Source organism: Vicia villosa, linkage group LG3 (genome assembly GCF_029867415.1).
Source record: "Vicia villosa cultivar HV-30 ecotype Madison, WI linkage group LG3, Vvil1.0, whole genome shotgun sequence".
NCBI lineage: Eukaryota > Viridiplantae > Streptophyta > Magnoliopsida > Fabales > Fabaceae > Vicia > Vicia villosa.
This window is the reverse complement of record NC_081182.1, coordinates 19,758,236-19,783,424: the sequence shown is the minus strand read 5'-3', so window position 1 is coordinate 19,783,424 and position 25,189 is coordinate 19,758,236. Positions and strand designations below refer to the sequence as shown.

The 25,189-nt window shown below is 36.2% G+C and overlaps 2 protein-coding genes across 2 annotated transcripts; both read right to left on the bottom strand.

Moving 5' to 3' along the window:
• Nucleotides 1-1,660: 1,660 nt before the first annotated feature.
• Nucleotides 1,661-7,457, bottom strand: LOC131657672 (putative F-box/FBD/LRR-repeat protein At5g25850). The gene is made up of 2 exons (XM_058927040.1): nucleotides 7,134-7,457; nucleotides 1,661-2,191 (listed from the first exon to the last, which is right to left on the bottom strand). The coding sequence occupies exons 1-2, from the start codon at nucleotides 7,455-7,457 to the stop codon at nucleotides 1,661-1,663; spliced, it is 855 nt and encodes a 284-aa protein (XP_058783023.1).
• A 10,804-nt stretch (nucleotides 7,458-18,261) lies between these two features.
• On the bottom strand, nucleotides 18,262-21,082 carry LOC131660554 (serine/threonine protein phosphatase 2A 57 kDa regulatory subunit B' kappa isoform-like). The gene is made up of 2 exons (XM_058929806.1): nucleotides 19,328-21,082; nucleotides 18,262-18,874 (listed from the first exon to the last, which is right to left on the bottom strand). The coding sequence occupies exons 1-2, from the start codon at nucleotides 20,495-20,497 to the stop codon at nucleotides 18,533-18,535; spliced, it is 1,512 nt and encodes a 503-aa protein (XP_058785789.1). The 5' UTR covers nucleotides 20,498-21,082; the 3' UTR covers nucleotides 18,262-18,532.
• Nucleotides 21,083-25,189: the final 4,107 nt, after the last annotated feature.

Sequence of the window (25,189 nt, the reverse complement as noted above, 5' to 3'; positions counted from 1 at the left end):
TTCTATAGGAGATGGTAAAATAGTTTGTTGAGAGGGTTTGGTATTTCTCCGTTCAAAAATAGTTTGTTGAGAAGGTTTTCTATTTCTCCGTTCAAAAATAGTTTGTTGAGATAGTTTGTTGAGAGGGTTTTCTATTTTTCCGTTCAAAAATAGTTTGTTGAGAGAGTTTTCTATTTCTCCGTTAAAAAATAGTTTGTTGAGATAGTTTGTTGAGAGGGTTTTCTATTTTTCCGTTCAAAAATAGTTTGTTGAGAGAGTTTTCTATTTTTTCGTTCAAAAATAGTTTGTTGAGAGGGTTTTCTATTTTTCCGTTCAAAAATAGTTTGTTGAGAGGGTTTGTAGTTTTTCCGTCCAAAAATTGCAGTGAGAGGGTTTGCAATTTTTTCGTCAAAAAATTACAATTGAGAGAGGGTTTGCAATTTTTCTGTTCAAAAATTGCAATTGAGAGAGGGTTTGTAATTTTTTCGTTCAAAAGTTGCAATTGAGAGAGGGTTTGTAATTTTCTCCTTAAAAGTTGCAGTTTTGAGGGTTTGCAATTTTCTCCTTAAAATTGCAATTATATAAGAGGGTTTGTAATTTTGTCATTGTAAAATCAAAAGTTGAATTATAACTATTTAGTTCTAGTTTTGAAATATTTGTTTATTTTCTTCTTATTATGGGTATGCTTCCGCAAACGTAGAATTTTTTCCCAAAACACATAACCAAAAAATCTATAACATTGATTTGTTGAAGGAGGTCATGAACAAGTTAAAAAACAGCTCTACAAGCTTGAAATTTTTCCTAAACTTGTGCACCGAGACAAAGATCAGGACCATCAAGGTTCATAATTCAAACCTAACAGTTGAAAAGTAAAAGTTAATAGAAGAAATTATACTTACATTCTCGAACAACAATGACTCTACATCTACGAGAGGCCTTTGAGTATGGGCATACTTTTTTTTTTACGTTAGGGCTCAAATAGATCGTCATACTTTGCAAAACTTTTGCCTCCTTCAAAATGTATTTTGCCATTAGAAATTCACCTTCTTTGCATGAAAAGGACTTAAATTTTCATGTTTTAATATGCGAATTGAAGAAACACATTTCGGAACAAATATCGGGTCCTACAACTTCCCTCGACATCTTCTATTATCTCCTTGGATGTGCCCTATGAATATGGATAAAATAAAATAAATAAAAAAGCCATGCTAAGAAATGATAAATCCGATATAAACTCAAAATTTAACAAACCTGAGAAAGGTGAAAATGATGAAGGTAACGACATTGTTTGAGTAGTCGAACCAACAACTCCCAGTTATAGTTTATAGAGGAAAGTTTCAAGTTAGTCAAATTATGAAAGGTGGGAATCTCATCATTAACCCGACACACCTAAGCAAATAAAAAGCATAGAAAGGTATATAGCTAGAATTTAGGTTGAAATTCTAAAAGGAAAGATATAAATCAAGTATCTTCATGGTAAATTTCAAACCTTATTTAAGTCTATCATCAAACTCTCCATGTTACGAAGGGCATTCAACGGTAAGTGACAAAAAGTGTTCATCAAATTTTCTTTGGTTAACTTACTTAAGGTTAAGCTTTCATGCTGCTCTTGATAGGTAAGGTTCTCTTGATAGGTAAGAACCTATTGAGATAGAAACTCTACCTCCTCTGCATGTAAACTCTAAAGATTGGGACATCCATCCAGAAGCCATAAGAAACCTTGAACATTCGAGAAGGTAATATATTCCAAACGAAGGGTTTTGAGGGAGGGGAGACTAATGGAAAAAATATCCTTAACAACAAAGAAAAGCAACTCGAGATCAATAAGGGTCTGGAAGCTTAGAATGCTATTAGGCAATTTGAGACAAGCAATATCTGATATGGCACATGCTAAATCGATGAACTTGACGTTGCGTTCTACCACAAAATTGATCCATTTTACGACCTTTGAAAACTCAAGACGGCCAACCTCATGATCAGTATACGAGAGGTAGAGTGTGCAACTCTTAATAGGATTAAGAGAGAGCAGAACCGAGCAGGAAATCTTGGTTATCCAGAAATCAGTTTCTCTATCACCTATTTCTTCCAAGACTCTAAGGGTAGGAACTGAGTGCCATATATCAATCCACCTCTTAAAAAGAGCACTAGTACTAAGTACCTCCTTAGTTTCGAGAAAAGTACTGACCCTATCCATTTGTAGGGTAAGGAAACTCTGCATAACATTCAACCAAAAAAAATACATGAACATCACAATGAAGCATACCAAAATTCATCCAAGCATGGAAATTATCTAATCACACTAAAATAGCATAAGTGTTTTTTATGGAATTTTTCTATGTAGAGAAAATTATTTTTGAAGCCATAATCTCAAAGAACAAAATAGAACACAAGCTGAGAAGAGGGTGCAAAACCCAATTATGTCCAAATGGAAAACAAGTAGCAGCGCTATTAGGCAAGAATGGAGGGTGTTACTAGCGTCTACGCAAGGCCCAAATGGCTTTAGTGCATCCATTCCCTATTAGTTAAAAAAAATTGAGAATAAAAAGATAAAAAACAAGGGCCCCATGCATGGATCACGCGCTGCCCTACCCTAGCAGCCTTCTTCTCCGGCGAGCAAACCAATTCCATGGTGGCGCCGGAGACTAAACAATACCAAAAAAAAAAGTAAGACCTCTACCCTATGCGAAATCCTTCTCCGATTCTGAATCTGCCCTAAAAAGCGCCATTAGAGACCTCTAACACGCAAAACAAAAGCATGCAAGAATCTCGACGTAACATACATTTCACAATATGCACCTACAACAAACATTGCCCCATAAAAGGAAGATTCAGATGCAACTATTGTTGGGAAAATAACAAAAAATAAATTTCTACGTTTGCGGAAGCATATCCATAAAAGAAGAAAAAAACAAAAAATTCAAAACTAAAACTCAAAATTATAATTCAACTTCTAATTTTACAATGACAAAATTACTAATCCTCTTATATAACTGCAATTTTTAAGGAGAAAATTGCAAACCCTCCAAACTGCAATTTTTAAGGAGAAAATTACAAATTCTATCTCAATTGCAACTTTTGAACGCAAAAATTGCAAATTCCATCAATTGCAACTTTTGAACGGAAAAATTGCAAACCCTCTCTCAATTGCAACTTTTGAACGGAAAAATTGCAAACTCTTTCTCAATTGATACTTTTGAACAAAAAATTGCAAACCATCGCTCAATTGCAACTTTTGAACGAAAAAGTTGCAAACTCTCTCTCAACGGTAATTTTTGGACGGAAAAATTGTATACCCTCTAAACAAACTATTTTGAATGGAAAAATTGAAATTTCTCTCAACAAATTTTTTTTGAACGGAAAATAGAAAACCCCTCTCAACAAACTATTTTACCCTCTCCTCTAGAAACACAGTTACCCAAATTCCCAATACACCTAAAAGAAGATTATATTTTGTTGTTGTGTGTAAAACTCAAACTAACTATCTCTATTTATATTATTACTCGAATTTTATTTTCTTTGTACTACCCAATGTGGGACTTGGATAAATAAATTATTTAACCCAACAAATCATCACTTCATCCAAAGTCTCACATATCTTCACTTTTGTCTTCAACTTCATCTTCAAAGAGATGATTATAATTATAATGATTAGTCTGTTACATTTGTAAAAATTATTACTCTTCAACATTTTTGTCTTCTTCCTTCCTTGATCAAAAATTTTGTTACTTTTCCTTTTTGCTTAATCAAAATTTTTTGTAACTCTTCCTTCCTCCCTCAATCTAAACTAGGTTTTGATACCGGTTGTTGGTAAAATAACAAAATAAATAAATTTTCATGCTTGCGGAAGCATACCCATAAAAGAAGAAAAAAACAAAAAATTAAAAACTAAAACTCAAAATTATAATTCAACTTCTAATTTTAGAATGACAAAATTAATAATCCTCTCATATAACTGCAATTTTTAAGGAAAAATTACAAACCCTCCAAACTACAATTTTAAGGAGAAAATTACAAACCATCTCTCAGTTGCAATTTTTGAATGGAAAAATTGCAAACCCTTTCTCAAATTTTTGAACGGAAAAATTGTAAATCACCTCTCAACTGCAATTTTTGGACGGAAAAATTGTAAACCGTCTAAACAAACTATTTTTGAACGGAAAAATAGAAAATCATCTCAACAAACTATTTTTGAACGAAAAATAGAAAACACCCTCAACAAACTATTTTACCTTCTCCTCTAGAAACACAACTACTCAAATCCCCAATACACCCAAAAGATTATATTTTGTTGTTATGTGTAAAACTTAAACTAATTATCTCTATTTGTATTATTAAATAAATTCTATTTTCTTTCTACTACCCGATGTGGGACTTGGATGAATAAACTATTTAACCTACTACTAATTCGAGCTTAAATCCTAGTTGAAGAGAGCTATAAGTTGAATAGCTTACCTGACAGAATCGAGCTAGTCACCCCTTGTAAGATCAAACAAAGGCGAAATCTCTACCACGAACTCCCCTGAGTTTCAATAGTGATGAAAGCCTCAAAATCTTGATGAAATGTTGAGAAAAAAATGCAACTCGAAGCATGGAACTTCTTCTAGACTTATTCTTCCAATGAGAATCCATGTGTGTCCTCTACTTAGAGGTGATGATGATGAGGTTAGGGTTTGTTTAGAGCTGATGATTTTCTTCATGTATGAAAAGAAAGAGTGAGAGGTTGAAGGGTATTGTGATGTGATGATGTTGTTATGGTTTCTGTTAGAGGAGAGAGAAGTGAGTATGAAAAACAGAGAGTGGGGAAGGAGTTGAAGGTGAAAATGCCGCCTCTATTTCTTATGAGACAGGGGTTACTATTTCTTATGAGAGAGTGGGTTATGCTGTTGTGTTAGAGGAGAGAGAGGTGAAAGAGTGAAGAAGGAGTGTGAGTGTATGAGAGGTGGTGGTATCATGAACAATATGGAGCGTGAACCGTGGCGAATTCCGAAAATGATTTACATACTTTGACTATAAAACATTATGAATTAAAAGATATATAACTATAAGGAAAAAATAAATTAAAAATATATAAATTCTTCCAAAATTACGATTTTTCTTCATAAATTTTTACATTCTAAAAATACTTTGTATATGTAAGTAAATAATATTTTTCTATTTCTAACACACCAAAAATATATAAAATTTATGTAAAATCAAAATATATAAGACTGAATATTAGCTTGTTGTAATGTTAAATTAATAACAAAAATAATTATATTAATAAATACTATAAGATGACTTATGCGGATTATGTTTATGGAATTGTAAATAAGCATGACTACATGATTTTATTTAATAATAGAAATATATGTATACAAATCTTTTGAAAAGTTTATATAAATATGTTATGAAAGATACACCAGTACAAGAAAACTCCTCCCTAGCCACGTGAAGTTGTGACGTGATTACCATGTGGATAAAATAATGAATATAATGTTTACATGTTAGGTGTTGGAATTTAAAAAAAAATGCAATGTGGGAATCACGCCGCTACTGAAAATTAAATTAAAAAAATTATATAGGAGCTAATATTTCGAAAGAGGAAATTTTGAAATTTTAAAAAAGGTTAGTTGTGACGTGGTAAACACGTCGCAACATTTTAGAGGGAAAATTTTTTATTTGAACTTAACGTGGTGCAGGTTTGTGCAGACAAGGCAATAAATGTTTTTGACCGTTGAAAGTGTTACGAAGTGTGAACATTCATATTATAAAGTTAATAAAAAATGTTAAATAATAAAAATTGTTTTAATGTATATTATAAAAACTGTTTTATAATAAAAAGAATAATAAAAATTTTATGTTATTGTTTTTAAAAACAGAATATATTAATAAAAATAGTATATATTTTTATTTTTATGAAAAATGTAATATTATATATTGATAAAAAAAAGTCTTTTTTATTAAAGAAGGATATAATAGTTATATGTATGTATATTATATATATATATATATATATATATATATATATATATATATATATATATATATATATATATATATATATATATATATATATATATATATATATGTATATTATAAAGTTTTTATTTTTATTTCTTAATTTATTGATATATAATTTGTTAAAACAAAATAATAAACAAAATAAAAAAAGTTATCTTACACTATATTAAAAGCAAAAAAGAAACTCCTACTTCAAGGTTCAAATGGATTAACAAAGGTTTCACTCCCTTATATGTTCGGTGTTTGGGAATTTGAAATAATGCATGTACGTCATCAATTAGGTATTGCTCAAAAGAATACAACCAGAGATTTTTTGCGTTTTTTGTTGTCATCTTCCTTCCTCCGATCTTTCCCTAAGCAAGAGATTAGTAAAGTTGGTATCGTAGTGCCAGAAAAACATTTATTGAGTGAGAACGAATGGATTGCTTCAAGACAAACATATTCTTTTATTATGATTTTCATTCAAAATTAACAAAATATTTACGTGCAAACAATGGTTAAACAAACAATAAAAGATTACAAATGAAAACGCAGTAAAGACTAAATGGTTGCCATTATTGAGGATACTTGACTCTGTCTGGACTTATTGCTTCTGAATGCTTTCTGCAATTTAATGCTCACTCGCGAAAGGGATTCCCATTCCTATATGGTGTGAACATGATAGCTTTTAAATCGATCAAGTCTTGAACTTTGTCTTTGAATGCCCTACAACCCTCAATGGAATAGCCAAGCGCCTCTGAGTTGTATTCACATCTAGCATAGAAGTCATGCCCTTGAGGAGGAAGTGATATAGGAGGGTCAGGTTCCCTTAACTAAACCAAAGAGCTATTGAGCAGATGAGGGAGCAGTTGGTTGTAAGGCATAGGAATTTGGTCAATTTTCCTTAGTGTACTCTTTGGTCAAACATGGGGGAGCAATTGGTTGTAAAGCATAAGAATCATGTTCCCTTTGAAGTAAGAGTCAACGTACGAAGCTCAATCAACTAAAGTTCCAGCAAGGGAGGAAATAAATGAGCATACGACATTGGAACTGGATCAAACTACATCTCAGGCCTCCTCTTGGTTGTAACCTTAAGCTACTAATTGTGCCTTGTTTCTAGTTATTACTCCATTTTCGTCAAGTTTTTTACAAAATACCCACCTAGTACCAATTACTTGATGTTTTCCCGGATGAGGGACAAGGTCCCAAACATCCTTTCTCTTAAACAAATTTAATTCGTCTTGCATGACCATTAGCCAATGCTCATCAAGTAATGCTTCTTTGGCGTTTTTCGGTTCAACTTGCGGAGAAAAACCAAAATGATGACAAAAATTACTTATCTTGGAGCGTGTTGTAACACTATTTGTGATATCACTAAGAATATTATCGATTGGATGATCCTTTGAGGTTCTCCAAGCTAAGGGAAGATCATCCACATTTGATAGACTATCTTCTTTCTCTTTATCACGAGAGTTATCTTCCTCCTCCTCAATATCCATCGTATTGGGTTCGCCAACTCCCTCTTTTGGTTCTTTAAGTATATCTTTAGAAGATAAATCTGCATCATCAAGAGAAATACCTTTCCCGACATTTTTCGGGTAAGATTCATCAAAGGTAACATGTACAGACTCCTCAACGGTAAGTAATATTTTATTATAAATTTTATATGCTTTACTTGATTTGGAGTATCCAAGGAAGATACCCTCATCTACTTTAGTGAAAAAATTTCCAAGGTTATCTTTTCCATTATTTAAAATAAAACACTTGCATCAGAAAATGTAGAGGTGTGACCAATTTGGTTTTCTACCCTTTAAAAGCTCATATTGAGTATCCTATTTAGAACATAACAAGTTGCAATTATTGCATCGGCCCAAATATATTTAGGTAGACCACTCTCATTGAGCATTGTTCTTGCCAACTCCTCTAAAACACGATTTTTTTGCGCTCCATAACACCGTTTTGTTACGGAGTTTTAGGAGCTGATAAGTTATGCTCTATACCATGCTTGTCATAATAAATTTCAAAAAGATGGTTTTCAAACTCACCTCAGTGACTGCTTCGAATAGCAACAATTTTTAAATTCATTTTATTTTGAAATAAACTAGCAAATTGAGTAAAAGCGAAAAAGGTTTCATCCTTACTATGCAAGAAAATAATCCAAAAAAATCTTGAGTAAAGGGATCTAGAGGTTGAAACAACATTTATAGATTTAAAAGAGAATCTTATTCGCTTCCCCTTTTGACACGCATCACATAGGTGATCTTTTGAAATTTTTATTTTTGGTAGATCGAGTACTAAATCTTTTGTTACTACTTTGTTAAGCAAGTCAAAATTGACATATGCTAAGCGCCTATGCCAAATCCATGAATCTTCACTTAAGGTAACAAGACACTTAGTACTTGACAACGATACGCCATCCAAATTTAGCATATAAACATTGTTAACCCTCAAGCCCTTAAACAAAACATCCTTATGTTCATCATGTTCAATTGTGCAACAAGTATTTGTAAAAGTGACTTTAAAATATTTATTACACTGTTTAATAATGCTTAAGAGGTTATGTTTAAGGCCTTCAACAAGTATTACGTTAGAGATAGTAGTAGAAGAGGGACTACCTACACTACATTTTCCTAGTATGATACCCCTGTTGTTGTCTCTGTAGGTTACATATCCCTTATTTTTGGCTTGAAAATCAATGAAGAGAGATATGTATCCCGTCATGTGTCTTGAGCATCCACTATCAAGGAACCACATCCTCTCCGTGGTGTCAAGACATTCCACCTACAAAATCAATTTAGGGTGAAAGGTACCCAATTCTCATTGGGTCCTTGAGAGTGAGTAGCGAATTGGTTTCATTTTGGAAACCATTGAAAGACTCCTTTAGGAATTAAAATTCTCCTAAACTTACACTTTTCAATGGTGTGCCTCTTTTTGGAACAATAATGACAAATAAGATGATGAACATGTTCACTTTTGCTAGTTGACACTTTTGAAACAAAGATATACTTTTTTATACAAAGGAGTAAAAGACTTTTTGAACTTAGTAGGATCAAGGATAAAAGTTATTTTAGGTTTTAGAGCCTTGTCTAATTTGGCCTTAAGAGTTCTTACTTATTTTTGTTGAGGAAAAATCCTTTTTGATGTTTTGAAGATAACAAATTCTTGTGTAAATATAATTAAGATTATGATCTTATTTGTTATTTGACGTGTGCTCTTTAGTGGAAATAAATAAGACAGGTTCATTCATTCTCACTCAAGATATTATACTATGATCCTTAAAAGAATAACATTATGAAAAGTCAAGAGTTACTCTTAACATTACCAAGAATAAATCTCAGAACAAGTCAAGAGTTACTCTCAGCATTACCAAGAATAAATCTCAGAACAAGTCAAGAGTCACTCTCTCAGAGTTACTAAGAGTAATTCTCAGCATCTGTCCCAGAGTTACCGTCCCAAAGTTACTCTTCCAGAGTTACCGTCCCAGAGTTACTCTCTCAGAATTATTGTCCCAGAGTTTCTGTCCCAGAGTTACTCTCCAAGAGTTACCGTCCCAGAGTTTCTGTCCCAGAGTTTCTGTCCCAGAGTTACTCTCCCAGAGTTACCGTCCCAGAGTTACTCTCCCAGAGTTACCGTCCCAGAGTTTCTGTCCCAGAGTTACCGTCCCAGAGTTACCGTCCCAGAGTTACTCTCTCAGAATTACTGTCCCAGAGTTTCTGCCCCAGAGTTACTCTCCCAGAATTACTTTCTCAGAATTAGTCCTTGAAGAATGGGTCAAAGGTCAGAATTACCAGATGCCAGCATTACTCAGAATAAAGACCAAGTCTTGCCAGCATAAGACTAAGTCCTGCCAGAATAAGACAAAGCTCCCAGCATTACTCAAGTAATTCTCAGTACTTCTCATACAAATATTTCAAGGGTTATTATGGTACTTGCACTCAAGCTTTGGCTCTATAAATAGAAGACACATTATATTTTCACACTACCGATTTGTTGAAGCACACAAAGAAAGCCAAGATCATAAAGCCAACATTATCATTCACTCTACAAATTACTTTCAATACTCACTACCAAATAGTGAACACATAAATTTTAGAGTTATCATTCTAAATCTCAGTTCATATACTCACTGCCATATAGAGAGTATCTAGAAACTTATTGTAAACATCCTGAGATCACAAAGTATATCACAACAAAGATATACAAAACCAATTATTGTGTAAGCTGTCTGTAAGCTATACCATTCAGAAGTGTAAGCCTGGTGAGGCTAAGAATACATAGAAGAAAAAGTTGTTGTAAGAAGATTCAATAAAGGATAATCTCACAAGGTGTGGGGACTGGACTAACCACATTGGTGAACCAGGATAAATCTCTTGTGTGATCTCTCTTAAACTCTACTTTATTTATTTATTATATACTGTTAATCACATTGTTACACACACTACACTAAATATTATATGATATTTACTCTAACCATTCTTCTCCAAGGATTCCTTGAGAGGTTGTGTTTTTTATTAAAGTAAATCTAGATTTTAAAAGGGTCACAATTCAACCCCCCCTTCTCGTGACATTTCTATTTACTTCAATTGGTATCAGAGCACTGACTCTAAGTTTAAGCACTTAACCGTGTAAGAGGAAAAGATCCAGGAAGAAATGTCAAAACCAACAAATTGTGTACATGTAGTTGGAACCTCAAGTAGACCATCATTTTCGAATGAAATGGTTAAGAATAAAAAACACTCCCAAAGAAATAGAAAGACAGAGCATCAACGTTACACTCAACATGTTGAGGATGAAGGCGAGTTAGTGAGTTCAAAAGAAATTCAACAAATGCATAAAAGACCATCCTCAAAATTAGAAAAGAAAGAAGCCAACATGTGTCTAATGACAAACTCATATATCGAAGAGGTAGATGTTTCTCAATCTTGCTCTTTATGTAAACATCTTGAAATAGAGTTTGATAATCTTTTAAATGACTCAAACACTTTGTCTAAAATATGTTTATCTCTAAAAAATCAACTTTATGAGATAAATAAAGAAAAAGAAAAATTGCAAATTAAGAATGATGAGTATCTTAAAATCATTCAAAATATGCAACTGACTCAGTGTAACAATTCTGAACAACATAAGATCCTCAATGAGAGGATAAGTGAGGTTCATCCTCAAAGTCTTTGTGAAACTCAAAAAGAGAACAATTCTTTGAAAACAAAAGTTGAAGAACTAACAAATGATCTTACTAGCTTTGTGAAATCCACTGAGACATTTCAAAAAATTATGGGATCTCAAGTTGGAATATTTGACAAAGCTGGAATAGGTTTTAGAACCTCACAAAAACAAAAGCTTTATGAAAATTTTTTTGTACCTAAAAAGGAAGATTTAAAGTTCAAAAAGATATGCTCTTACGGTAAAAAAATTGGACATGTTGTGTTAGATTGCTATCATAAGAAAAAAGTTGGAAATTTCAAAAAGGGATGTTCTCATTGTGGCAAGCCTAACCATCATGAATCAAAGTGTTATTATAAATCTTTTGACAAAATTAAGAAAAGATGTTCTTTTTGTAACAATCATGGTCATCATGAATCAAAGTGTTATAGTAAGAAAATATTTCATAAAGGCATTAACCATCAAGGACCCAAATCATTATGGGTACCAAAATCACTACTAACTTGTGATATAGGAATATCTTCTGGCAAACAAGAAAAAGCTTTGGTACTTGGACATTGGCTGCTCAAGACATATGACTGGAGATAGAAAATGCTTCTTATCATTCAAAGAAAAAGATGGTGGATTAGTAACTTTTGAAAACAATGTCAAATCCAAAATCAAAGGTATTGGTATCATTGGTAAGATTTATTCTATTAAGATTGAGGATGTTCAATACGTGGAAGATTTGAAATATAATTTGCTAAGTATAAGTCAACTATGTGATAGTGGCTTTGAAGTTATTTTCAAACCTAACATGTGTGAAGTAAAACAATCATCCTCGGGAAAAACCATTTTCTTTGGATCAAGAAAGAAAAATTTGTATTTATTAGACTTAGATGAACTCTCAATTAATTCATGTTTTATATCCATTGAAAAAGAAAGATGGATCTGGCATAGACGAGTTGGTCATATAAGTATGAAGATTATTTCCAAATTATTCATTCTTGATCTAGTTAAAGGTCTTCCTAAAATCAATTTTGATAAAGAAAAATTATGTGAAGTTTGCATCAAAGAAAAACAAGTAAAGAGTAGTTTTCAATCCGAAAATACAATTTTTACAAATAAACCTCTTGAACTTCTTCATATTGATATTTTTGGTCCTATCAAAACTACAAGTCTTAATGGAAATAAATATGGTCTTGTAATAGTTGATGATTTCTCTAGGTTTACTTGGGTTTTATTTCTAAAACAAAAAGATGATTCTTTGGATGCATTTAAATTTTTTTGCAAAAGGGTTCAACGTGAAAAAAGTTTATACATTATTTCTGTAAGAAGTGATCATGGGAAAGAATTTGAAAATTCATCCTTTAAATCTTTCTTTGATCAAAATGGAATCACTCATAATTTTTCTTCCCCAAGAAGTTCTAAACAAAATGGAATTGTTGAAGGAAAAAATAGATCTTTGCAAGAAATGGCTAGAATTTTTTTATTTGAATCAAATGTTGAAAAACAATTTTGGGCCGAAGCCATTAACACTGCTTGCTATATTTTGAATCATGTTTCAATTAGAGATATCTTGAATAAAACTCCATATGAACTTTGGAAAAATAGAAAACCAAACATATCATACTTTCATATTTTTGGATGCAATTGTTATATTTTTAAAAATAAAGAAAGTATGAAGAAGTTTGACTCAAAATCAATCAAAGGTATATTTTTAGGATATTCTACATCCTCCAAAAAATATAGGGTATACAATCTCAAAAATCAAAGTGTAGAAGAAAATGTGCATGTTATTTTTGATGAATTTAATGACTTTGATGATAAAAGAAAGGAAAATGATGATGAAGATGAACAACACTACAATTTTGATATAAACAAAAATAGTGAGGTTATACAAACTCCATCCTCTCAAGATCCTCCAAAGAGTCGGAAAATTATCAAATGTCATCCTCAAGATCAAATTATTGGAAATATTTATGATGGAGTCAGAACAAGACAATCCTTTAAAGAAGATTCAAACAACATGATCATTATCTCTCGGTAAGCTAAAATTAACAAATGAGCCTGAGGACAATATAAAATACAACTTGAAGATGTTTTCACCATTGATACTAAGAGTAAGAAACATCACTAAAAAAAAAGGTACATGTTATTTCTATGTCTTATTTATATGCATTTAGCTCAGATTTTTCGATGATTCCTCTCTTTCTCCATGATATTGCATATATTGCCCATTTCCTTTTTCATGTATTTCCCCATACTTTTTGTATGATGACAAAAGGGGGAGAATGACTATGGGAGAAATTATTTAAAATCAAAATATATAAAAATCATCAATTTTTTATGCCTAAATTGAGGGGGAGCACAATCTATTTATTGATGCATAAATTGAGGGGGAGCACAAAATTTCTCCAATTTAAAAAATCAAAATCTTAATTACAAGAAGTTTGTCATCATCAAAAAGGGGGAGATTGTTGAGGAAAAATCCTTTTTGATGTTTTGAAGATAACAAATTCTTGTGTAAATATAATTAAGATTATGATCTTATTTGTTATTTGACGTGTGCTCTTTAGTGGAAATAAATAAGACAGGTTCATTCATTCTCACTCAAGATATTATACTATGATCCTTAAAAGAATAACATTATGAAAAGTCAAGAGTTACTCTTAACATTACCAAGAATAAATCTCAGAACAAGTCAAGAGTTACTCTCAGCATTACCAAGAATAAATCTCAGAACAAGTCAAGAGTCACTCTCTCAGAGTTACTAAGAGTAATTCTCAGCATCTGTCCCAGAGTTACCGTCCCAAAGTTACTCTTCCAGAGTTACCGTCCCAGAGTTACTCTCTCAGAATTATTGTCCCAGAGTTTCTGTCCCAGAGTTACTCTCCAAGAGTTACCGTCCCAGAGTTTCTGTCCCAGAGTTTCTGTCCCAGAGTTTCTGTCCCAGAGTTACTCTCCCAGAGTTACCGTCCCAGAGTTACTCTCCCAGAGTTACCGTCCCAGAGTTTCTGTCCCAGAGTTACCGTCCCAGAGTTACCGTCCCAGAGTTACTCTCTCAGAATTACTGTCCCAGAGTTTCTGCCCCAGAGTTACTCTCCCAGAATTACTTTCTCAGAATTAGTCCTTGAAGAATGGGTCAAAGGTCAGAATTACCAGATGCCAGCATTACTCAGAATAAAGACCAAGTCTTGCCAGCATAAGACTAAGTCCTGCCAGAATAAGACAAAGCTCCCAGCATTACTCAAGTAATTCTCAGTACTTCTCATACAAATATTTCAAGGGTTATTATGGTACTTGCACTCAAGCTTTGGCTCTATAAATAGAAGACACATTATATTTTCACACTACCGATTTGTTGAAGCACACAAAGAAAGCCAAGATCATAAAGCCAACATTATCATTCACTCTACAAATTACTTTCAATACTCACTACCAAATAGTGAACACATAAATTTTAGAGTTATCATTCTAAATCTCAGTTCATATACTCACTGCCATATAGAGAGTATCTAGAAACTTATTGTAAACATCCTGAGATCACAAAGTATATCACAACAAAGATATACAAAACCAATTATTGTGTAAGCTGTCTGTAAGCTATACCATTCAGAAGTGTAAGCCTGATGAGGCTAAGAATACATAGAAGAAAAAGTTGTTGTAAGAAGATTCAATAAAGGATAATCTCACAAGGTGTGGGGACTGGACTAACCACATTGGTGAACCAGGATAAATCTCTTGTGTGATCTCTCTTAAACTCTACTTTATTTATTTATTATATACTGTTAATCACATTGTTACACACACTACACTAAATATTATATGATATTTACTCTAACCATTCTTCTCCAAGGATTCCTTGAGAGGTTGTGTTTTTTATTAAAGTAAAGCTAGATTTTAAAAGGGTCACAATTCAACCCCCCCTTCTCGTGACATTTCTATTTACTTCAATTTTTGCCAAATATGACAAGTCTCACAATCAAACCAAGATGGTTCCTTATCCTCATTCTCATATTTTTGAATATCTATCATAGATTGCTTTAAAGCTTCCATATTATTTTTAGTTTCTTCAACCTTAGATTCAAGATATGAAAATATTTTCTTATTTGAAGCTAATATTTTTAAAGCTTCAATAGCATCTCTATCTAGTTCATCAAAATCTAATTTCAATTGAGAATGGGACACATTATCTACAAGCTCGGGTTTCAAGTAACTTACATGTTTCTTCTTCTTGTGTTAATGAGCCATGAGACACAAATTTATCATTTATTCCTCATCGCTTGAGTTATCTTTACTTGATAATTCATCACTTTCCCAAGCTATGTAAGCTCTTCTAGAATTGTTGTGATTTTTGTGTTGGCTCTTGTCTTTGTCCTTCTTGAGTGATGGACAATCTTGCTTGTAGTGGCCAAATTTTCCACAGTTGAAACATGGTCCTTTAGTTTTTCCCTTCTTGTTTTCATCTTGTTTGAATTGTTTGGATTGATTTCTATAGTTGGTTAGATTATTGTCCAAATGTTTCACACCATTCTTTCTTATGTACCTATTATACCTTCTAACAAACAATCTCGTTTCTTCATCATCCGAGTCTTCGTCATCACTAGAGTCACTCTCACTTTGCTAATTGTATTAGGTTTTAGAGCTAGAAGCCTTTAGAGCTATGGACTTCTTCTCTACCTCCTTATCTTTTTTTCTTCTTCTTTATCTTTTTCTCATGCTTATCTAGGCACATGAGATGTTGCTCTTGTTCTTCAAGCTTGTCAAATAGTGTTGTGATGTCCAAAATTGAGAGATCATTAGCTTCCTTTATATTTGTGACCTTAGGTTTCCATTCCCTATTTAAACATATCAAAATTATGTTAGTTGTAGTTTCATTAGAAACTCTATTGTACGCCCCTTTAGGTTCGGAAGCCATTTTTCTAAGAAGTATTTTTCAAAACAAGGAATAAACCAGAGCTCTGGATGCTACTTTTTAGACGCTAGGATACGATCTAGAGGGGGGTTGATAAGATCCCACTAAAAAAAATTTTAGTTTTTAAAAATTGTTTTTCAAAGATGGCTTGTGGAAGCACTCTGGGATCGACTTGCGTCTATTATGAGCAGCTATTGGTAGAATCGGATTTGCGACTAATTCTTTAATAAATGTGTGAAATGTTTAAGATGAGAACTATCTTGAATCAATTTGTTTTGAAATATATATCGTTTGAACAATTTAAACACTTAAGCACCGACTTCCAATGAAATATAATTGACAAAATTGACTTAGTCAATTTGTCGAACAGTTGTTGTGCAAATGTTATTATGCACAATCAATTCCACAAACACTTGGTATGCAATTTATTGCCCGCCAATGTTGTCTAAGTATTATAGATTGTGAAATCCAATTGCAATTAACAATTATAATTTTCTATATAAAAACAGTTTTGTATCATAATTTAAACATTTAGAATTATAAGCGATTTAGAAATTGTATACCAATATCTATAGTAAGTAATAGAGAAATAAGGAGAGAGGAACACAGAGATTTATTTAGGCAGTTCATCGACCGTCCTCGCTACGGCTACGTCTACCCCCAATTCCAAATGGGAATTGAGATAGTTTTTATTTCTTTGCAAGTGTTTATACAAGAAAAGTTAAAGGAATAAACAAACAAACTCAGCTTTGATATTGATTATTTATCTTCCCTCCCCTTGATCTTAAGCAAGATCAAGTCGCTTAACAATGTCGAATCAATCCTCCGGTTACCATTACTCCCTTGACCGGATCCATGTCCTTCAAGGCTTTCACTAATTGTTGTCACCCAAGAACTTTGGTTGATCCTCTGTCTATCGTTACTCCCTTGACCGAACCCATTGTTCTTCAAGGCTTTCACTCGGCTAAATCGAATCCAAAGATTCTTGTCAAAAACCCTCAAATCAAACTGATATGGGAGGACAAAACCTCATTGGTTTTATTCAATGAAACCCCCAAAATTCTTCACCCAATTGGAATGTACAAATTTCTAACTTTGGACGTTATCACTCTCAATCTATGATCACTCAACAAGAATTATTATGAGTAATTGATGAATGATCATGATGAAGAATAAAGATGAGAATAATGTTTGTCTCTTTTAGGTTTCAAAGTTGTATTGATTTTGATGGAAGAATGTATTTATGTGTGTAAGAAAGGGAGTAAAATATGGAAAATTCGAGCACAAAAATGCCCAGAAATATGCGATACGTCGACCTCTACAAGGCAGTGAGGTCTGGAGGTAAGCAATACAGTATACATCGACCTTTGGTCCCCTGTGCTTCGACATACACAAGGCAGTGAGGTATGGGATTGAAATACACAGTATGGGTCAATCTATAGCATTCCATATGCCGACCTATAGCCTACTATGCGTCGACCTGCAACTTCTGTGCATCGACCTATGCTAGGCAGAGGTGTTTTTCATGAAAACTTTCTTTTTCTTACTCAATCTAATGATGTTTGTCTTCTTCTACCTCAGTCACAAGCTCCATTCGTCTACCACTGTCGTCTCCCTTTGAGTTTCAGGTTTTTTTCAACCCTAGTAATAAAGACTATATGTTGTGTCAAACTATTTGAGGATTTTTGGGGAAACAATAAAAAGCAAAGCCACTATAATTAAAACTATAAAAATTAAAATCTCGTCAGCATCGTTTATCATGTTATCTTTTTTTAACTGAAGGTTAGCGTCAAGGACAAAAACCACGTTATCTTTTTTTTAACAGAAGGTTAACGTCAAAGGACAAAAACCAAATGAATATCAACATTTAAAAACTTTTTTAAAAAATAAAAAAGATAAAGGAAAAAAAAAAACAGCTTAAAGATGTGAAACATATATTTAAGCCAAATATAAATGATTGAATGGTTGATTTGATGTGATTATCTTCTCTCTTTTTTATAAAAAAAAAAAAAAAAAAACATAACCTCAACCCTTTCCAATTCAAATTCTCCAACTTTTGGGTTGGAAAAAAACATAAACAGGTTGTGCAATGCAACCTATTAATTTCTTTTAATTTTTTTTATATTTCTAAACATAGTGTTAAACCACAATGTTGTAGATTAAAAGGAAGGCATATCCTGAATGAAATTTTAATTGCTAATGAGGAGGTGGGTGGGGGAAATGAAAGAAGATGCACTACAGGTAAATTGAGACTACAGGTAAGAAGATCATATACACTACAGAATATGAAAATAAGCTTATACAGAAAATTGTTTGATTAATCAACTGCATGGTCCTTCCCATCATAACTTATCTTAAGGAGACAGGTTTCTACCACACAGTCAACAACCAAAAACATGTTACAATGTTACAACATTTGGCTGCCAGAAGAAGCATCAAATCTGCTTCCAGTAACAACCATTTCCCACATTTGTGATTTGAACGAGTATCGTACTCATGTAGATAAATAAATTCTGGTTATAAAACCGGAGACACTAAAACGGCAGTGTTTCCGGCTGTAAGTTTGAGACTGGCTGCATGTTCTAATTGTCTCCAAGCTTCTTTCCGTTTCTCGGATTCTGTGTTTAGCATTGCTTCTTCCTCCTTAAACTGAGAACGACAAGAAAGGAACAGATTCTCGTCCATCTCTATGAACATCTTTCTAACATTATGAGTTAAGTTGAGCACTGCGGGGTTCCAGTGGCTCTGAGAGTTTCTCTCAAGTGCGGGAATTATGATAGGTAGTATCACTTGACGGTTGTGAGCAATCAAATTGACAATGTGGTCGTTGTTCCATAAGTAAAGGGCTCTTTCGGATACCTGAAACAATTCAGGTAGAACTTTAAAAAGGGTAGCTTTAAGAAATTCATAAGCAAGTCAAAGCAAACCATTGAAAACTACCAATAAATGATATACATGTAGCGCGTGTTTAGTTCTACGATGACAAAATTTTATTTTAAACGAATTGATCTAGACTAGAAATGAGTTGAATGTAAATTGAATGTAAAAGTATGTTGAACAATAGATTTATGGCAATTGTAGATGAAAAAACATTCAAACACGTCAAAATCAAACACGCATGTAGAAAATATAGAGAGCTCCAAAGAAACAAAAACATAGATACAAACTACTTTCACGCCCCATCGATTACCGCCAGCTAACAAAAGATTTAGAGCATGGATTCATTTTTCCTATAATAAATATAACATTGAAATAGGAATATCCAACAAAAAAAGAGGATTCTTTTAGCAAATGGAATCAATGTAAGATTACCTGAAAATGCAAACTACTAATGCAGCATCCAATTCTCCAAAACAATGGCACCATGACCTTTTGGAACTCAACCATGTTAATTGTTTCCAAAATTTCTTCCAACTCACCGAGGAACATCACCTCTTTCTGACTATGTGTTATTGGCCAATATTTCAACAAACCTCTAATCACAATGCTTGCCAACTTAGGCTCTTTCTCTATAAACTGCGTAACACAATAAGACAATTGTTGGAAGTAAGCCCCCATAGATCTAGGCTTGTGCAAAGGGATCAAAATTCTCCACAAGAATATTTTGTGTTCCTCTTTCAATGGCAAAGCAAATCCACTTACTACGCTCCCGAAAATCTCCAACAACTCCGCAATCCCATTATGCTTCTCGGTCTCAAACACGAACCTATGAAACACATTGTTAAACGATTTCCGAATGTAAGGTCTATGAACCATGAATTTGCCATACACCCTATGCATTATTGTCTTTAAACAATCCCTTTCTCTAGGATCCTCCGAATCAAACAACTCCAACAATTTCGAAATAAACGAATGGTCGAAATACTTTTTCGCAGCCTTAGCATCAAGACAAGAAGATGTTATAAATTTAAGCAACAATTCATAAACAAGTTGAAGATGAGGCCAAGCAGGATCGAAAGACGGCTCGTCATCGTCATTCTCAGCACCACCACCGCCCCGATTATTGGCTCGATAATTCGGCGGGAAAACACGAAAGAGATTAATAGCACACATTCTACACATTGCAAGAATAGCAGGCTCACTAAACCTTGCAGACCCAAAAGAAGAAACAAAATCAACAAGTTCAATCAAAGTTCTTCTTTTTACATCTTTCTCCACAATGTTCTTACCGGGATCGGTGAAATCAAACGCAACGCAACAAAGACTCAACTTGCTCACAAAAAGGTTCATCTTTTCAGAACCCGCAACATCCTTAAACGGCACCAAAGGTTCTATCAACGACACGGTGCTTGTCGGGAAAACAGCCGCCGATGAATTCTTTTTCGCTGCATTGGTTTTGGCACCATCATTTCCGCCGTGTGACTTGCTACTCTTCCCGGCACGAGGCGAATCGCTCCGGCAGGACGAGTCACCTCGGCTTGACTCGTCCGAGTCAGTTTTTGATGTTTTCCGAGGAAGTTTACTTAGGATTTGCTTGAGCATGGTGACCCAGAAGCCGAAATCGATAAATTTTGAATCTTTAAAGGGAACCCATGAAGGAAAAACTCAATCCAGCACGAAAAACGTGGATTTGTTGTAGAAGAACCATGGAAGGGAACAATGAGGGAAGAACAGGGTTAAGAAACCCTAGATCTCGGTCACCATGAAATCTTTGAATTCCGAACAATGTGAGAGATGCTGCGTGAAATTGAGATGGAGAATTTAAATGGGTTGAAGGAAATTTTCGATTTTGCAATGTGTATCATGCATTGATGAGAAATCAATTATTGAAGGTTGTTGTGGGTAAAAGCAAAAAGGGGAAAAGAAAATGAAAATGAAAATGAATTGTAACAAATCTTGCGGAAAATAATTAATTAAATTAACATGTGAAATTAGCCAATTTTTTGTGTGTTGGGAATGAAAAAAGAGAAAGGAAAATTGTGAATGGAATGTAGAAGAAAATAAAGGGGGTTTGATTTGATTTTGAATGAAGGAAGTTATGATTGAGGTATGATTTTGAGGAATGAAACTCTATTGAGCTGTTAATTTGGGTATGATGATGAATAATGTGATCTACTATGGACAAAAATAAAGAAAATAGAAAAAGTACAATGAGGCAATGGGTTGGTTTTTTAACTTCTTTTTATTTAGTAATAATAATGATCAAATAAAAAATAGTAATAATGGAGAAGGGATTAGATCTTGCATTTCACTAGGTTCATCATAGGTAGATAGAATAATAGAGGAGTAATAATTGTAATTGAGATTGAAATGAAAGAGGAGAGAAATGTGAGTGGATTTTGGACAGAAACAAACACGTGTTAGTGAATAGAGAGCATGTGAAAGAAAGGGCACAAACAAAAAATGGGGCAAAAAGTTAGGAGGGTAAACCTAAAAACTAAGGACATGGTAATTGATCTTTGTGATGCGGCTATGCCAGATAATTGGGTTATTATACATATTTGATTTATGTTAATAATTGGTGGTATATGATATGATTTGATTTATTTTTGACAAAGTAAAGGAACAAGATGTGATTGGGCTATAAAATGGAATAGATGTTGTTTTTATTTTTGGTGAAAAAAATTATGTTATTTAAAATTGATTAAAATATGACATAAAAGAGTTTATAGAGTGTGTTCCGGGTTGGACATGGGCTCAAGGAAGGAGATTTTCAATTATAAGAAAGTTTAGTTTATGGAGTGTATCCAATTAGATGCTAAAGATTTAGTATACCTGTGATCAAGTGATTCGCAATCAATCTTCGCCGTTGAATAATGATTCACCATTCGACGTAATTGAACAGTCTCATGCGTCTCACACGCGAAAAACATGGGGTGGTTCTAACCGCCTCCCATATATAAGAAATATCACGTAGGGTTCATCTCATCATAGCTCCTGTTCTGGACTGGGCCAAGGCTAGGCCCAACACCGCTTTCGGCCCAATAAGCCTCAGAGGCCCATGTATAGTTCATGGCCTTCCGACACGCCTTGCTCGGCACCAACACCGCGCTCGGCGTTCATTCTCCCCCGGACATCATCCTTGCCGAGGACCCTGCTCCGCGCAGGGCTCCTTCATATCCAATCCTCCGAATAACTCGGATCCCACGTGGCTCCTAAAAGACCGCGTCTTCCCTTGGACTTCGGAGCGGTTGACCAGGACAGAGGGCATACACGCACCTCCGATATTTCCGCTCAGGAAACCTGGCAGTCTCCTAGTTGGGCTTGGGAATCCAACCCAATAGCGAGATCATGGCCCAGCGCTGGGGGCTATATATACCCTCTTCAACTAGAGGGTCAGGTATTCAATTCTTACTCACTCTTAACTAGTACTTGCGCTCCTTTGCTCGTCAACTTACTTTGGCATTGGAGTACCTTGCAGGTACACCCCCCCTCCTCCTCCTTCCTAGAAGATCCAGTCCGTGCAGCCTACGACGATTCTTCTGATCAGGTACGATCAGTGGCGCCGTCTGTGGGAAACTTGCTTCCCCATCTTTAAAGAACAAAGATCAAAGCTAATCATCTCCAATCGTCATGGCTGACAACAACAACATCCCAAGCGCTGACCCTTTCCTCCTCCACGAGCTGATCGAGGAATCCTCCCGCGAACTAGCTCATCATCGTCGGGGGGATCGTCGGCGACAAAGGTCCGGGCATGAAACCCAGGACACCCAGCTGTTGCAGGTCCTACAACAGGTCCAGAATGTCGACCATGTTCCTCCAGAAGGGCACGTTCAGAACGGTGAGCAGATCAGAACGACCAACGTGCCGGAACATGCCCAGAATGTGAATGAGACCGACCCCCGAGACGGGCAACATGCTTCCTCGTTCACCCACACCTCCGAGAGGCGGAGAGCCCGTCATGGGGAAGAAGAGGAACCGCTCAACATTCCCGAGGATGCTGACCCCATCACCGTCCGCTTACTCAAAGAAATACAATTGACGAACAGCCTCCTCAGAATTCAGGATGACCGAATTCACGAACTGGAAAGACAGCGGCGACGTCGCCCTTCTCCACGGAGGCGCTACAGGTCACGCTCCTATTCCTCTTCACGCTCGCCGCCGAGAAGATACCGTCGGCGTTCCCCGTCCTCTTCAAGGTCTCCCCCGAGAAGACACCGCCGCCGGAGGACTCGTTCCCGTTCTCCACACAGAAAGAACAGGAAGAACCAGAAACCTGAAACCGCTGAACAAAGAAGCCCCTCCCCCGAACAGGGCCGTCGGGGCCCCTCCAAAGCTGCGACGGGTAACAACCAAGAGGATCCCCGACGAAACAGGCACTACAATTCACCAGGACCGAGCGACGAGGAGGACTTCCGCAGCCCCTTGTCCGCCAGTATCCGGAGAGCCCGCCTCCCTCGGGGAATGGAAAAACCGCCAGTGTTGGACCAATACGACGGAACCACTGACCCCGACGACCATATCCGGAGCATCGAAGCGGTCATGGACTATCACGTCGTCCGAGGCTCGATCAAATGCCGCATTTTCCCGACCACCCTCAGGAAGGGAGCGATGAATTGGTACAGGAACCTCCCTTCGAACTCCATCCATTCTTGGACCGAGCTCAAAGAACTCTTCTTGAGCCACTTCACAGCCTCCCGACGGCAACCGAAATCGGAAGCCAATCTCGAGGCCGTAGTACAAGGACCCAACGAACCTCTTCGAGATTACCTTGAAAGATTCAACAAGGAGGCCGTCCAAGTACAGACAGAAGACTACATGAAGAGGTACATCTTGGAGCGAGGACTTCTCCCCGGCAGTGACTTCAAAAAAGCTATTAAGATCGAGAAGGTGCACTCGATGAATGACCTCCTCAACAAAGCAAAGGCATTCATCGATTTTGAGGAAGGCGAGGCAGCCGCAATCAGAGCCCCGAGGGGCAGCGGTGCCTCTCGCAACTCAAACCTCGAAGACCCGGGGTCACGCCGAGGACAAGACAAAAGAAGGGACGACCGATCCCGAGATGTCAAAGAACGGCGAGGACCAGCAGGGCGTTTCAACGACTACACTCCTTTGAACACCTCCCGGGAGAAAATTCTGGCCGACTGCCAGAACGCCGAGTTCAAGAAATCCAACATCAGGCCCCCGAAGTCAAATCCTACAAGACCGGGGACAGACAAGTCCAAGTACTGCAAGTACCACAAAAGCCACGGACATATGACCGACGAGTGCATAAATCTCAAAGATGCCATAGAGACCCTGATCAAAGAGGGCCACCTGGCAAGATACACCAAGAAGGGAGAACCCCCCAGAAGAGGCATCCCTCGAAACTCGGACGAGGGGAACTCACCAGACAGCAGACCACTTCAAGTCGCACTGTCCGTAAGCCGACCGGAAGACTTCATCCCTTCGCTCGGCGTGACGACCGCCCTCAGCACCTGGGAACATTTCCCCACCGCTATGGTCATCTCCAACGGCGGGGACCCCGGCTCTCTCACGGTCAGTTCGGTCAAGAGAAAGTTCGACGAGCTACTCAGCGCCAATGCAGATCTCGGCCCTACTCTCCGGAAATTCCGAGGAAAATCAGAGCCAATCACTTTCTACCTCGAAGAACTGCCCGGCGGAGCTCCAAACGCCACCATTCCCCTTCTCGTCCGAGCCAGAATGGCAAACTTCGATGTGCGACGGGTCCTGGTAGATGAAGGCAGTTCAGTCGACATTATGTACTCCCACCTCTTCCACACACTTCAGCTGGACGACTCGCACCTCACTCCCTATGTGGGTTCCGACCTCCAAGGTTTTAACGGAGCCACCACCAAACCATGGGGCTACGTCGAGCTGATTGTCACCTTCGGGGAAGGGGAAGCGTCCAGGCAAGTCAAAACCAGGTTTTTGGTAATCGACTGCAAGACATTGTACAACTGCATCATCGGGCGCCCCACACTGGCCGAGCTAACCGCCGTACCCTCCACGGTCCATCTGAAGATGAAGTTTTACACGAGGACAGGGAAAGTGGCCACCATCAACGCCGACATTGAAGCCGCGAGAAGGATCTTCGATGCCTCCGTCAAAGGACTAGAGCTGATCGCTCCTCCGACCAGCTCCAACAAAAAACCAAGAGCCGAAGACAAGCATCCTCGGGAAGATCAGGTTCCAACGGCCAACGTCAGCTCAGTCGACCTTGACGCAAGGTTTACACAGGAAGAACTGAAATCCGGGGAAGAGACACTATCAAAAGCCCCTCATCCCGTCCGG